At 41.5% G+C, this 16,633-nt stretch overlaps 1 protein-coding gene across 1 annotated transcript in view; it reads left to right on the forward strand.

Moving 5' to 3' along the window:
• The first annotated feature begins 1,256 nt into the window (after window positions 1-1,256).
• Window positions 1,257-16,633, forward strand: part of MMRN2 (multimerin 2) — a 40,934-nt gene continuing 25,557 nt past the window's right edge. Inside the window, exons 1-2 of the mRNA XM_066600454.1 lie at window positions 1,257-1,603; window positions 16,177-16,299. Of these exons, the coding sequence (XP_066456551.1) occupies window positions 1,320-1,603; window positions 16,177-16,299 (407 nt within the window). The 5' untranslated portion in view covers window positions 1,257-1,319. The remainder of the gene's footprint in view (window positions 1,604-16,176; window positions 16,300-16,633) is intronic.

Consider the following 16,633-nt stretch of genomic DNA (forward strand, 5'->3'; position numbering starts at 1 on the left):
CTGCTTCTTCCCACAAACGGTCTTTTAGACACTTATCTTTGTAATCTTCAGAACTTAGTTCCCAAAGTTCAGGAGGTAGAAATTAATCTCTACATGTCCACATTTTTTGGCATGTTGATATGCTGCAATACTGTACTGTGATGTTCTGCAATACTGTACTGTGCTCATGCAATAGAAAATGCCAAACTTACTACTTCCTGTCTAATACTCTTTATAAATTGCCTAGCAATCTGTGTAAATACGCAGCGTATATGCTGCATATTTAGGTGCTCCATTAACTTCAGACTGAGAGCCTTGTGTGGTGCAGAGTGTTAAGGCAGTTCTCACTCACGACCTGAAGCTTGCAGGGTTCAAGCCCCACATGTCTCCGGTAGCCGGATCAAGGTTGATTCAGCCTTCCATCCTTCTGAGGTTGGTAAAATGAGTACCCAGCTTGCTGGGGGTAAAGATGACTGGGGAAGGCAATGGCAAACCACCCCGCAAAAACAGTCTGCCAAGAAAATGTCACGATGTGACGTCACCCTAGGAGTTGGTCACGACTCAGTGCTTGCACCAGGGGACTTTACCTTCACCTTTTGACTTCAGGAGGCAATTTTGGTGCGGAAAGATGTAGAAAGATAGAACATGCTGTGTTTTTTTATGGAAACAAAATATGCTGCACATGTGAATAAACTCATAGACACCAATGGGTTCTGTTCACTGCACACTACAAGCATAAAAAATACAAGCATAATACCAAAAATGTTCTTAGATTTGGTTGATTTGTCGTCTCATCATATATACATTTAGTGCTAATGACTGGACATGAATCAAGAACATAACAGTTTTATGTATCTCTCTGAAGTAGTTTAATGTGAAGTATGAATGGTAATATATATGTTCTATGTTTGAGGAAACCTAATGTAAACTACAAGAATTTACTCTGTCTTGAACTAACATCCTTTTCCTCCCACTAACAACCCAGTTTTGCACGGAGCAGGCGTAGGGGCTCTGATAAGACTGTGTTCCCGAGAGCAGTAGCTCATTGGAGGCTGCCAACTAGCAGCACAGCTTCCGTGAAAAAATAGTCCTTTTTTCCCTTCTCCAGGCTCTCCTCGAGGATTTGTGCTCACCACACAGGAACAGGCCTTCACATTGTCTGCTGACCTTTCACATTTCCACAGTAGCTGGGAGGGATTGTGAGTTTTTTCCGTTCTTTGTTAAAAAAGTTCCCCCACCCCTACTTTTAAACTTCAAGGCAGTTCAAAGGGGTTTTTCAAAGTCATTCAGTTCTAGCACTTAGAAGCTCAAGTCGGTTTGTGAGTTGAGGGCAGAAAGCTATGGCAGATAAACTGCATGTTACAATATGCTGTCTTGGACTAATGATTCTGGCCTCTTGTACTTTGGTAAGGACACATATCTACTCTGCTGGATCTTCTCCTATAGGCTCTATTTTTGAGGTTCATGGGATGTCAACCTTTACTCATGGATTGCCTGGTCAAGAAGAATCAGTTGAAAAGGGAAATGCTGTACATCACAAACATGTACAGAAACCAAAGCCTACTTCATCTGACACTGAGGGAACACAGTCCCCAGAGATAGAGCACCCAAAACCAAGAGCAGGGTAAGTAAAATTCCAAAAAATGATGATGTGTAGTCTGGTCAGTATTAGGCTTTATTCATATCTGTGCTAGGGATTCTGCGAGCAGACTAATAGAATCCCCTGGATGAATGGATGTGTCTCATAACAGAACAAAACTGTGCCAAACCGCCCCCCATTGACTATAATAGGATTAATTTGGTTCTTGCACCTGTCCAGCATTTTTATCGGATGAAAAAGTCCTGCATCCATGACTTTTTCATCTGGCATTTCATGCCGAGTCTGCGCCTAACACTCTGAATTGAGCCTCTGACACACATGTGAGTAGAGCTGTATATATTATTGCTGCATTAGTTGATAACCAGTGCTCCACTTTCATGCTATATTTTATATATATATCATAAAATGTCAAGTCCAGTGAAATAAAAAAGCGCATATAAATGTTGACTGTAATTCTATACTGATATTAATACGTTATATTTGTTTAGTTGTACTACAGTGCCAAGAGGAAATGGCTCCCATCTGCTAAATAGCAAGGCTGCCAACTTATGCAATGACACATCGCTCTACCCTATATTCCAAATCTATGTAAATCTGCCATTTCAGAGCAAGAGAAGCTGAATAATTACTGTGGGAAATGTAATGAGTGCTACATTGGCTGACAAGGAAATCAACTGGACATTAGGGGTATTTCCATCTCAGTCAATCATAAATGAATTCTAGAAGCTATAGTAAATCTCTCAGGCCACAGAAGACCATGCATCTGCCCAGTTTTTGGCAACATTTTTAATTTTTGTCAAGTCGCAATTTGCACAAACGTTTTGGTGCAGGCGCTATAATAAATACCTGGACAGACATCAGTCTGGAATGATTTAGTGAATCCTGCATTGTGCAGGGGGTTGGACCAGATGACCCTGGAGGTCCCTTCCAACTATATTGTTCTATGATTCTCAGATAACTGAAGCTCACAGTGTTTTATTAATACTATAGCTGCCACCATGATATGTGCGTGCAATAAATTAGAGGGGCCAATTTAATGGTGGAGCTCTATGTTACAGTTCTATATTTGTCACATTTAAAAAAAAATTGGATAACTGTAGAATTAATATACAATGATGGGGGAACTGATTGAATTTTTAAGAAGATTCTACTGCATTATTTTTTAAAGGAACCAGTCATCACTTATAAGCATCATAAACTAAGTTTATGGGCTTATAGGATATAAACTAACAATCCAGAGTATACTTTTTATACTTACTGACTCCCCTACCCTCACCATCACTCCTGGAATTCAGCAGGTAGTCCATTTGTTGGACTCATCTCTGCAAGCAGTGCATGCAAAAACGGTTCTTTATTGGTGTATGCCGCTTACCACACCATGGATCCCTTTACGTACCAAGTGGAGCAGAGATAGAAGCAAAAAATGAGCATGTGTAATTGCCTTGGAACAATCAGGCTAACTTCACATGGGCAAGCGCGACATGGGGCTGTGAATTCCGCCCCCCATATCGTGCTCACCATCCATGAGAAATACCAATGGATGCAAGGCATTTTTATGGCAAAACAGCCTCACATCACTTCGGAGATGCAGCGATCCTCCGATGCGACTGTCAAAGGACCGTTACCTGCATAGTATCACATCGCATTGCAATGCCATGCAGGAAATCATCGCTCATATGTATGACCCCATTCAAAAGAATGGGGTTCATATTTGTGTGAGACACAACAGAAGCAGCAGGTGGCACTATACCATGCTAACATCAGTCCTGGAATATCTGAGCATATAAAAATTTTTCAATAAAAGCATATACGGGGGTTGAACAAAAATATGGAAACACTGTATGAAATGCATGCCTTACAGTACACAGGATTATAAATCATATTTCAATAAAACATATAGAGACCAATTTTAAGTGGAGGTAATATTACAGATGTTACCAGATAGAAGTGAACATCTGCCCCAGCGACAAGGTTTCATCGGTCAGGGGTTTGAGTCACTCAGCTGCTGTTACCAGTTAGCTTCCAAAACCAGCCAGAGCAGGGCAAGAGGTAAAGTAAATACAAATTTGGCGGGAAAGCTCTTAGCCAAGCAGGGCTCAAAAGGGCAGCTCAGTGCTAATTATTAAAATCCCATGCATTTCATATGTTGTTTCCATATTTTTGTCCACCCTTTGTACGACAAATGTTTATAATTATGGACTTTAGCTATAAACAATATTTTTCATGGAACAATCCCTTTAAAAGTATATTCCCATCTTAGACATTTATGACATATCTACAGGATATGCTATAAATAACTGACAAATGAGGGTCTCACCCCTAGAACTGGGGACATCTGACCACATCCTGCCAGTCTCTGGCCACCGCATTCAGTCTGCTGCTGAATGGAAAGATTCCAGAGACTGCTGGGCTCACTTATTTCTGTAAGTCCCATATTCTGTGGATATATCAGAAATGTTTAATGTTTAAACTACGGCTTTAGCTCATAATTATTTTCCAGTCTTATTTATGGATTTGTCAACTGATATTTGCCGTTACTAACTTGCTAGTGGGTGCACTCGCTATATTTACATCTTATATGCATCCATCTGCTATGAGATATGCATGGCTTACAATTGTAAATAGCAGAATTGAAGACTTCAAAATTATTAAAAATGACTATGTGTCACCGAAGTTTTGGTGAATTGCCGGTTGTTGTAAAACATATTCAGTCTTATATTAATGTCAGTGTTACAAAAGATCTAGAACAAAGGGAATTACAGATAATCCATAAATATTTTGGATACCCAAATTTGATTTTGGAACTTTTTTCCATCCACGATAAACCATTTCTATTTATTTCTACTCTCCACAAATTGCTGTGGATACATGGAAGTATTTCTGTTGCCATGGTGGCTTGACACCTCTATTGGAGTTGGACCCCCACTAGCAGCCATAATAAGCTCCTCTTTTATTAGTAGTGCCCAGTCTGTATTTCAATTAACAAAGGAGAATAGTGGCCAATTCAGTAAAACTACAAATCAATTCATTTCTCAAGTGTCAATTTAAGATAGAAGGGAATGCAGAAGAAGTGCACAGACTGCGGTATGAATATCTGTTCCCCCGAATCTTTCTTAAGTTCTAAGACAAAACATACATGAAATAATAAGTAATTGCATTTTATGGTCCATAATGTTTAATTTCTCAGAATATTTGACTTTTGAGTGCTCATTACTTATGAGTACACACATTCAGGGTTATGTATTAAAAGGGTTTCTCCAGGAAAAGATATTTCTGTAAATGTGCCCTAAATGTTTGATAGGCAAGAGTCCCACCTCTAAGACCCTCATCTATCAAGAGAATGAGGGTTGCTGATCCTCCAGATCCACTTGACGAGTCAGATACATCTCAGTAAAGATTGAGTGGAGAGACCTATCTATTCTCATTTGTCTCACTGTTGCTCCTTTCGATAAGTGTGTCGCTTATCTAGTCAGGTGATGCTATCTGTTTATCATCTGGGTAGCGGCACAGCACTAGCTGGAGGCTCCCTGCCGGGTGCTGGGAGGGCTGCGCTCATAGCACAGGGAGCTGGGGGGTGGTGGGATGGATGTGTCTACCAGACTGGGGTGCAGGTGCACAGCTGTTTTCAGGTTTCTATTGTGGGGCTGCTGAATGTTTGCCATTGGCTTTCTACAGCATGGCATTCGTAGTGTTTCTGCTGTGTGTGAATGTGTCCTTAAAGGGGTTGTCCCGAGCCAAACCCGCAAAATTTTAAATCTGCACATTCCCCCAGTCACCCCCCGGAATAAAGCAGCCCTTTAAACCGTTTAAAAACCGCTTCCTACTTACTGTTGAGATGAAATAATAACTTATAAAGTTGAGCAGCTAAGATGGCGCCTGTGTTGTCCCGTCCCACGGTGCATCGCGCTTCCAGGAGGCCTTCATGCGGTCCAGCCAATCAGGAGGCTGGAATCGGCACATGTGACGGGGGCGGAGCTACGTGATGACGCGTACAAGGGGGCGGAGCCAGAATGCCGGCTCGTGCCGGAGCGAAGAGATGGCAGAAGACCCTTCTGCGCAAGCGCGTCTAATCAGGAGATTAGACACTGAAATTAGACGGCACCATGGAGACGGGGACGCCAGCAACGGAGCAGGTAAGTGAATAACTTCTGTATGGCTCATAATTAATGCACGATGTATATTACAAAGTGCATTAATATGGTCATACAGAAGTATATAACCCCACTTGCTTTCACGGGACAACCCCTTTAATGTATGCCTTATATACACTTATTTTGTAGATATTTAGTAACAAAAGATCTATCTGTAAACTTTAATATTTACTTGTTTCTTTATAAAAAATTCAATAAACAAAGAATTAAATAAAAAAGAAAGGGCTCCCAACCGATCAATCTATGGCATCTCCTGTAGCTATGGAATTTAAGGTATTGCTGGACGCAAAAATAAGAAACTATGAATGGTAGTGTGAAAAAAATATATCCAGCACTAAGGATGTAAGGTATAACTTAGAGACTCTGGGCTCAAATGTAAACTCTGTTACTGACCCCCTCTATGCATGTGTCATTTATAAAACTGTTGTTGTCTTACATAGCAGAATGGTTACTGGTAGAGATGAGCGAGTATACTCGCTAAGGCACATTACTCAAACGAGTAGTGCCTTAGCCGAGTATCTCCCTGCTCGCCTCTAAAGATTCGGGGGCCGGTGGGGGAGAACGAGGAGGAACGGAGGGGGGATCTCTCTCTCCCTCTCTCCCCCCCGCCACCCCCTGCTCCCCGCCGCAACTCACCTGTCACCCGCGGCGGTCCCTGAATCTTTAGAGACGAGCAGGGAGATACTCGGCTAAGGCACTACTCGCTCAAGTAAAGTGCCTAAGCAAGTATACTCGCTCATCTCTAGTTACTGGGGCTCCTATGGCACCAGGTGTGATGGCTACTTCTGTGACCCCTATAGTGTAAAGTGAAGAACCGTATTGCAATAACCTAAAAAAACTGATTTTGGGCAGTATGACATGACTATAATATGGTCACAGGACCCAAACCTCCTACAGTTCAACTGAACCAAACTTCTCAATGCAGATCTCTAGAAGTTCCTTCCAGCTATGATACAGACTCCAAAATGGCCAACTGAATTATTACTTATGTTAGGCTATACATGCAATAGCCTTGGCCCAATCAAGTCGGCTAGTGATGTGAATGCTTACACTTTCTCACGTTTTAAGTGTTTAAGTCATTATGTGTGTGTGCGTGTGTTTGTTTTATTTGGTTGGACTATATATTGATATTGCGGGTTGGTTATTTCCTATGCTAAATCTGGAAGATGATCAAACATGTAGTGTTCGTGCCCTTGTCAGAAAAGTCACAGGAAGTGAGAACAATGAAGGATTTTCTACATGCTTGCAATATATTGCTTTAGCCGGAAAAGGCTTCAAGATATGATGAAGATTTTCCTTCAGTGTATTTTTGGTTGCACTTTGGCCTTCCATGAGATCAGCTAATTACTTCACTTTTCACAATCTGGAAAGTATTATCAGCCGGTAAGTAATGGAAAGATCAGCCAACTGCTACCAAGTTGTTGGGCCATATACCAATAGAAAAGAATTTAAACACTGTAGACTATTTTAGGCAAATTTTTAAAGAATTTACATAATTCTGTTTAGCAGAATTATTAACCACTTAAGGACCTGGCCTATTTTACCATAAGTACAAAACAATTTCGAGGGGATTTTCATCTCCATTTTTCAAAAAACATAATTTTTTTATTTTTCCATCCACATGGCCAAATGAGGGATTGTTTTTTGTGTGGCAAACTGTATTTTTAATTTTTACCTTTTTGGGGTACATATAATGTATTGTATAATTTTTATTAATCTATTTCGGATGGCAGGGAGAGAAAACACATTAATTATGCCATTGGTTTTTTTACAGCATTAAACATGCAGCATAAATGACATCATAATTTTTTTCTGCAAGTTGGTGCAATTATAACGATACCAAAATAATACTTTTTAGATTTTACCACTTTTGCAGAATAAATACCCTTTTGTTTGGATTTCTTTTATTTATCGCTGCATTTAAAGTCCCATGACCTTTTTATTTTTCCATGGACGGAGCTCCGTAAGGCCTCAGTCAGACTGGCATTTTTATGTGCGCATGTTACCTGCGTTTGCGATCCGCATCTATATAGAACCATTGCTTTTCAATGGCAGCTGTCACATGCCCGAAATTTACCTGCGCACAAAAATACGCAGTGGTAAATATTGGGCAGTGGATTTTAAAACGCAAGTAACTGCGGCATCCGTCTTTTTTGGATGTGGAACCCCTGGATGCCGTTGCATCCAGGGGTTTCCCCTTGTGCTCAATGGGGCCGGCACCAGCAGCGCCGACCCTATTGAGAACATATAGTGAAGATTGCGATTCTCTGGCACAGCTGTGACAGCTGTGGCACAGGATCGCGATGTTCTCCCATTGAATTCAATGGAGCTGATACTACAGCCAGATTTATTGAAAACAATGGGCTGTCAGCAAGCCTTCACAGTGGACAAGTGCAGTTTTTTCTGCGTGCTGCCCACTTCGGTTATGCGAATCTTTGTGTGTTTGCATTCTGCACACAAAAAATTTGCACGTTAAAACGCCCATCTGACTGAGCCCTAAGGGCTTCTTTTTTACGTGATGAGCTGCAGTTTTTATTTGTATCATATTGGGGGTACATATGACTTTTTTGATCACTTTGAGGCCTTGGTCAGATGAGCAATTTTTTTAGTGCCTGAATAGGCGTGCTAAAAAAATCGCTGGACATATGTGTATAAAACGCGCGACTAAAGCTAAAATCGCACATAAATAGTGCGGCCCCATTGAAAGCAATGGGAAAGGATCGCTATCCCCTGCTGCAGCTGTGACAGATACAGCAGGGGATTTCTTGGATGTGCAACCCCTGGATGCTGTCTCAACCAGGAGTATCACCCTGTCGACAATGCGGTTGGTGGCAGCCTTGAAAACATAGGGAGAAGATCCCTCTCCTCTGCTGTGACAGCTGTTGCAGGAAATTCCCTCATCCCCGCGGGGAGTTCCCTCCTGTCACAGCATTCAGTGATGAGGGGACTCCTGGCAGGGATGAAGGAATCCCTTGCCACAGCTGTCACAGCAGTGGCAGATGAGCGCAATCTTCCCTCATTGTTTTCAATGGGATCAGCGCTGCGAGGCTCACCACTTGCAAGGATTTTCAAGGGGGATCTTGAAATATAAGCTCTACCCCCGAAATAAGCCCTAGCTGTGATGAATGAATAAGCCCTAACCAATGAATGGCTGTGATTGGTTCATTGGCCGATTGTGATTTGCTAAGCGTCACAGCACTCAGTTAATCAGAGGCAGCGCTTCCAGGCGGTTGAGACTTTTCAATCCGTGGCCAGAAGAAATGAGGAACAGTGTCGGACAGCTCTTCTAGGTGTCGCATTTTTTTTTTTTTTTCTGCAGCTAGGGCTTATTTAGGGGCTTTTACAGTAGGATTTTTTACTGTCAAAGTTGCATCGCACGGAATGCACGTTTTCATGCGATGTGATGCAACAGAGAGAAAGGCTCAGCTTTTTTAAATGCTGTCCTATCTCTTGCAGGTGCAATTATTTAGCACTTATAAAAATCGGCCATGTGAACGCATTGGAAAGCATTGGTTCATGCACTAAAAAAAAAATCGCTCCCCTGAGCAAGCTGTTTTTGCTGCTGTGCAGGATTAATAGTGTGTTCAATTTATTGTACAGGTCATTATGGATATGTTGATACCTACTATGTCGGGGGGGGGGGGGTTTACAATAAAAAAAAATATTATACAAAAAGTGCACAAAAAGGGGTGTTTTTAAAAACTTTTTTTAATTAATTTTTTTTTAAACTATTTTTACTATATGTTTTTATTTTTTGCATTTTTTATGTTCCTGTAGGGAACATGAACCAGAAAAACTATGATCACTATGGTAATGCATTGCAACACTTACAATAGGGATGACAGACCATGGCAGATCGGGACGCCATGGTCTGGTGGCCGATTGCCATGGCAACCCATCAGCCCTCCACGATTACATAGCAGTGGGCCAATGACATCACAGAAGGAGCTCATGATGTCCTACATCTGTGCAAGACAAATGAAAAAAGTACATACAGAATGGGAGGAATTGAGCAGCAGCACATGTTAAAAAAACACTTAGGTATATTAATAGATCATAGACTGAACATTGTCAACAATGTGAGGCCTTAGTCAGACGGGCGTTTTTTCCCGCGATTTGCGGATCACATGACGGAGGCGCATGCGCAAATCACGTGACCGGGGGCGAAAAATCACGGGAAAATCAGCACCTAGCCGCGTTTATGGTCGCAGCAAAACGCCCGCCTGACCGGAGTAAAATCGGCGTGCGCATCAAAATGCGCATGAAACTTAGACTGGCCGGAACTTTGTTTTGCGGGACTTTTTCGCACCTTTTTCGCCGTGCACATCAAAATGCGCATGAAACTTAGCCTCCATATTACGACCACCTTGTCAGCCTTTGCCATTTCATTCAAGTTCTCACATCCTACAAGACTATGCACTCGCCAGATGATGGTAGTACAGTGCGGTGTGCTCGCCAGTGAAAAAACGCAGCTAGCTGCAGTAAATGATTTTGGTGCGCACATAAAACGCCGAACGCAGATAGGCGCGATCTGCGAATCGTCGTGTCCTATAATTTATCGCATATCCGCATAAAAAGCGGACATGTGACCGATACCATAGCGAACCATTGGTTCTATATATGCGCGAATGGCATGCGCAAATCGCGCGCAAAAACGCCCGTCTGACTAAGGCCTGATGCAGTAGCAAAAAAGGCAAAAAGTCAATTCTGGGATGTATTAAGAGAAACATAGAGTCTAGATCACCTGAGGTAATTATCCCCCTCTATGTTTCCTTAGTCAGACCTCATCTGGAATAATGTGTTCAGTTCTGGGCACCTCAATTTAAAAAAGACATAGACAAACTTGAGCAAGTTCACAGAAGAGAGACCAAGATGGCCAGTGGTCTGAGGAACAGTTAAAGGATCTGGGAATGTTTACCTTGCAAAAAAGAAGGCTGAGAGGAGACCTAATAGCGGTCTACAAATATCTGAAGGACTGTCATAGTGCAGAGGGATCAGCCTTATTCTCATTTGCACAAGGAAAGACTAGAATCAATCGGATGAAATTGAAAGGGAGGAGGCAGATTAGATATTAGACAGTGAGGGTGACCAATGAGTGGAACAGATTGCCACGGGAGGTGGTGAGTTCTCCTTCAATGGAAGTCTTCAACAGAGGCTGGACAATGACCCAAAAAAATGACCCAATGACCCTGAAAGGTCCCTTCCAACTCTACCATTCTATGATTTTAGTGGCAGCTGAAAACAGACAGAGCTTTATTTTTGTCTATGTAGGATACTTATTAGAAGATATATTAAGAATATGTGGGATCTATATACCAAAAATGTTGGATCTATATATATAAAAAAGGTAATAAGAGGAAAAACAGTTTAACTCACCTGATAAATGATATATATTGTACAGTATATGTGAGCAGATCATATTGAGCTACATTACCAAATGAAGCCCATGGACAGGAGTGGAGTAGTGTAATTACTCTTTCTTAGCAAAAGTCTTACGCATATCTGAATGATTTTCCTGTAGGTCACACTAGCTTCCAGTTAACTGGTGATCCATATATTTTGCAGTGTGTACCATAAAGTACAATCAGAGGTACCTCTCACTCACACCCATTCATGAATTCATGAATTCATGAATGGGTGTGAGTGAGAGGTGCCTCTGATTGGCTCAGCGCTGAGCCAATCAGGGGCACCTCTCACTCACACCCACTGCAGGCCGGCCGCGCTGAACTCCGTCTGCCGGGACAAGTTGAGTATATATATATTTATTTTTTTTTACACATTTCTGGATGAATTGCAGGGAAGGGCTTATATATTTAAGCCCTTCCCGACAATTCATCCCGCGATCGCCCGCAGCGCATTGCTTTCAATGGAGCCGGCTGTATTGCCGGCTCCATTGAATTCAATGCGCTGAACAGCTCCGGCCCGTTTCTATTGAAACGCGGCTAGGAGCAATTTTTCCGGCAATTTTTCGCCTCCGGTCATGCGATTTGCGCATGCGCATCCGTCATGCGATGCGCAAATCGCGTGAAAAAACGCCCGTCTGACTAAGGCCTTAGTAGTCATACTTATCTTGTAGGACTTGAAGCCCGTACATAACTAAACTGAATGAAAGCAATAGTCATGTTTTAATTTTCTCTCATTGCCACCATCATCTATAAATGCATTTTTCCAGATGACGTTCTCTAAGCATAAAATCGAATGAAATACTTGTATTCTTTGTATGCCAGAACAACCGTGCCCTCTGTATCCTTATATCCTGTCATTAAGATCTAAAAAGCTGGTAAAATAAATGGCTGCTATTGGAATGTATGTAACCAGAAATGTATTTTAATTGCTTAGACAAAGCAAACCACAAACCCCTTATAATACACAGGAAGTTGTATATATAATAGTTCACAGTCCTGGCATGATTTTACATTGATTATACCATGTAGGACGCTAGTAGTGATCATGACTAGACTTTAAAATACATAAATCCCTTTATTTTTATATTAATTATGTCCCATGATGCACCATTCCCAGCTCTTACCTATCTACGGATATGCTCACATGACTTTATACAAATGTCAACCAACATCTTCGCGATGACAGGTAATTAAAGAAAATATCCAACATCACAATTCAGTTTTAATTCCATCCTTTAGGGCTCATGCACACATTCGTATTTCGCCTCTACTATTTAAATGATCTCCACATTGCTTATTAACCCCTTGACCGCCGATTTTAAATCCCCACCTGCTGAAAGCACTTCAGAGCAGTGCAGGAGAAGAGCCCCTGGAGCTGCAGAGAGGTGAGTATATATATATATTTTATTTTTTGCATGTTTTAGGGATGATATTCAGGGAAGAGCTTATATTTAAAGTCCTTCCCTGAAAATCACTGCAAGGCTTGCCAGCAGCCCATTGCTTTCAATAGAGCCAGCTGTAGAACCAGCTCCATTGAATTCAATGGGAGAACATCGCACTCCTCTGCCACAGCTGTCACAGCTGTGCCAGAGGATCGTGATCTTCGATTTATGTTCCCAATGGGGTCGGTGCTGCTGCCGGCCCCATTGAGCACGAGGTGAGACCCCTGGATGTGACAGCATCCAGGGATTTCACGTCCAAAAAAGACAGATGCTGCTGTTACCTGCGTTTTAAAATCCGCTGCCCTATATTTACCACTGTGCATTTTTGTGTGCAGGTAAATATTGGGCATCTGACTGCTGCTATTGAAAAGCATTGGTTCTATATAAATGCGGATCGAGAACGCAGGTAACATACGCACATAAAAACGCCCGTGTGACTGAGCCCTTAAGAGTCAAAATGTACGTTGTTTATTATTTTGCTTAATTTGTCTTTGTTTTTAATTTTGTTTCTCTTTTTTAATTTGCTATTTTCCTTATCTTTCTTTATATATTGTACCATTAGTACTCTATCCAGCCATTTCTGAGGAAGGGGCTGCGTCCCCGAAATTATGTGTGTTGGCTGTTAATCAATTCATTTAATCAATAAAGAAGAATCAAGTCAATCCACTTATCTGAATGTGTTTTACACTATAAGGCCTTAGTCAGACGGGCGTTTTTTCGCGCGATTTGCAGATCGCATGACGGATGCGCATCCGCAAATCACGTGACCGGTGCCCGAAAATCGCCCGAAAATCTGCTCCTAGCCGCGTTTCATTAGAAACGGGCTGGAGCTGTCCAGCGCATTGCATTCAATGGAGCCGGCAATACAGCCGACTCCATTGAAAGCAATGCGCTGCGGGCGAGTGTGGGATGAATTGTCGGGAAGGGCTTAAATATATAAGCCCTTCCCTGCAATTCATCCAGAAAAGTGTTAAAATAAAAAATATATACATACTCACCTGCTCCCGGCAGCCAGAGTTCCGCGCAGCCGGCCTGCAGTGGGTGTGAAGGGGGTGAGAGTCAGACCTGCCCCCTGATTAGCTGATTGGCCCATTGAGCGCATATAGAGAAGAGAACAGGAATCGCAGATCGCAGATAGGTGCGATCTGCGATTTCTGTTCTATAATTTATCGGACGAGCGCATAAAAAGCGCTCATGTGTCCGATACCATTGCAAAGCAATGGTTTTAAAAAATCGCCAGACGCATACGCATGCGCAAATCGCGCAAAAAAACGCCCGTCTAACTAAGGCCTCAGGCCTTACTCAGATGAACGTTGTTTTTCTAAGCAACGTGTTAACTACACTGCTGACATGCTGAAAAAGATTGCGTGAACGGGCTGCCTAAGGGTTTCTTCTATGATATATTATATTTTCCTTTCTATGGTTAGCATTTTGATGCCCCATCACCTACGGTGATGGTACTTGGACTGGCAGCGCCCTATTAAATATCTTACAAAAATTACTTTCTACTTGGACCATATCCCTATTAAGAGTCAGTCCACTCTTTCTTCCTTCAGTTAAGAACATATCTGTTTAGCTCTTCCCAGAGTAATCACTGTCGCTGTCTTCCTGTACCACCTTACATAAAGAAAATAATTTAACCCAGAAATGTGGTTGTGACGTGAGTTCTTTTTATGTGGGAGTTGGCCCACAATCCACTTTAAATAAAGTTCTTATGTCACTGTGTCCGCACCGTATTCTGGTGGGCTGCTGGGAACTGCGAAGACATGAATGCAATCATAAACATACAATGACCTCTAAAAGGTCCCCATTTCCTCACATTGTTCTTTGACCAGGCATCTGCAATTCCTTAATAGCTGTTAGTACTTGGTGAAGTCCAATGATTTATTACATGAACCTTCTTCTCCAAGCTTTTTAGTAGGGATTGTGTTGAAAGTGACCTGCATGTATCCTAAGGAAAGACTGAATAATCCATAGACTATAATGTACCACCGTGCTGCTGATAGGATGTGTGTAGAGTGTTCGTAAATGAGCAGACACGGACCCTCAAGGCAATCCCACCGAGATCTATATTTTACAAGAAAATAGTGTAAGGAGTATGGAAAGCAGGTGAATGATGTGAATATTAGGATGGTGCAGCAGTAAGCAGATGAAGGCTATAGAAGTACAGCAAAAGTCACAACTGTGCCATTCACATGTGTCATCACTCCATAGGAAGATATAAATTTGCATAACATACACAGTCCCAAACAATACAATGTGGTCCTAGCGCCCACCATGGTCAACCAGCTGCGGCACTGACCAGTCTCTGATCTAGTCCCAAGGGGAACCTCTCTGCTACAGAGGCAATATTTTTTGACCTAACAGTTTACTACACATGTATTGGCAACCTCTCCAGCTACTCTCTCATGAGCCCTCAGTATGTGCCTGACTAGTCAGCCCTACTTCCATATGTTCCTGTCAGGATTCCAGTCCTTCTCCCCCCCCCCCCCCCTCCCTTTTGTTAAAATTGTGTTTCTTTCTTCTCCTTTTCTTTTGCTTTCTCTCTCTGTTTCGCTTTATAATACCTTCTCTGATTTATGACAGAATCCCCCTCTATTTCCCTTTGGTCTGGGTTATGGGTTTAGATGTGTTCTCTGACAATTGTAACTCTCGCATTAAGTAATCAAGTTTTTCCTTTCGGCACATTTAAAGTCCCATTGTAAACCTGGATTTTATAACCATTGAAAGTAGACTCTTAAGTCCTGGGAATTTGAACCATTTCATATTTCTTTGTCCGCCACGACTTCTATTTTATTGTTCAATTGTTACGACTTATATTTTATTGTGCAATTGTTATTTTGTTATATTCGGAAATCTTGTTAACTGCGTTTATCCCCTAGCTGGATATATATATATATATATATTTTTTTTTTTTTCTTGTAACAAAAAAAGAGAAGTTAACATTCTCTGATACTGACACCCGTACTTGTGCGTCTCCCCCTTTCGGAGAGAAGAGCTGAGCTTTACATGCTCCACTCCACTCACCCCCTCACCCACCGCCTCCTCCCCCCCCTTACCTACCTTTACAATATAAAACTCTATCATTTCAATGTTTTTCAATTGTTAAACAGATAAAACAGTGACAATGTTAATACCTCTTGGAAATGTACATGATTAATAACCCCTTTGACTACCTTTAACTGTTTATTTCATGTATGACATATATTCTTAAATTCTCAATAAAGAAAGTATTTACAAAAAAAAAAAGAGAGAGAAAAAGTAAAAAAGAAAAGTCTGACATTGACTTGCAGGAATACTGCCTTCCAATAGGTGGTGCTGAAGAGGTATTGTTCCATCTTCCATTTGCATATTTCCCAGAGGAGCATGCATGGCCGTATAAGTCTTTTTACACACCTTATAGATGCTCTCTCTAAGGAGAAACGTTAGCCTTTTCTGTTTTCTGTCATTTCCGTAACTGGGCCCTGGTATTTGCTGACTAATCAACTAAACTGGCATAGATAAAATGACAATAAGTATCCAAATAATAATAAATGAACAAGGTGGCATAAAGCAAATACAAGAGATTCCCTACATCCACATCTCTTTTGTATCTTTAGGAAATGGTGTTCTTTTGTGCGCAAACAAATTGTGACTTATGTGGATGTTTGTAAAACTGAGAAGTACGTGGTAAGGTCCGAGCAGCCATGTCCCCATGGAACACCTAATTGTCAGAAAACTATGTAAGTATGCAGAATATTATTTTCTTCCTATGTCTATACAAAAATAAATCCTATAACCGTATATAAATGTTCTTGTACATTGTCCAATTTGTATTATTGGTAGAACTTTTACTGGGGGTTTTTAAATCCTATTAAAGCAATATATATAAATAAGGTCTTTTCTTATGTATTAAGATATCCATAAAGTGAATTTGGCATTTTTTTAAGACTTGGTCAATTGTGCCCTTCTAACAGTCTGTTAAAAGTGTACTCCCATCCTAAGCATTTATGGCATACTCACAGGTTATGGCAGAAATGCCGAATAGGTGCGGGTCTCACCTCTGGATCCGGTGAC

Source organism: Eleutherodactylus coqui, chromosome 4 (genome assembly GCF_035609145.1).
Source record: "Eleutherodactylus coqui strain aEleCoq1 chromosome 4, aEleCoq1.hap1, whole genome shotgun sequence".
Classification (NCBI taxonomy): Eukaryota; Metazoa; Chordata; class Amphibia; order Anura; family Eleutherodactylidae; genus Eleutherodactylus; species Eleutherodactylus coqui.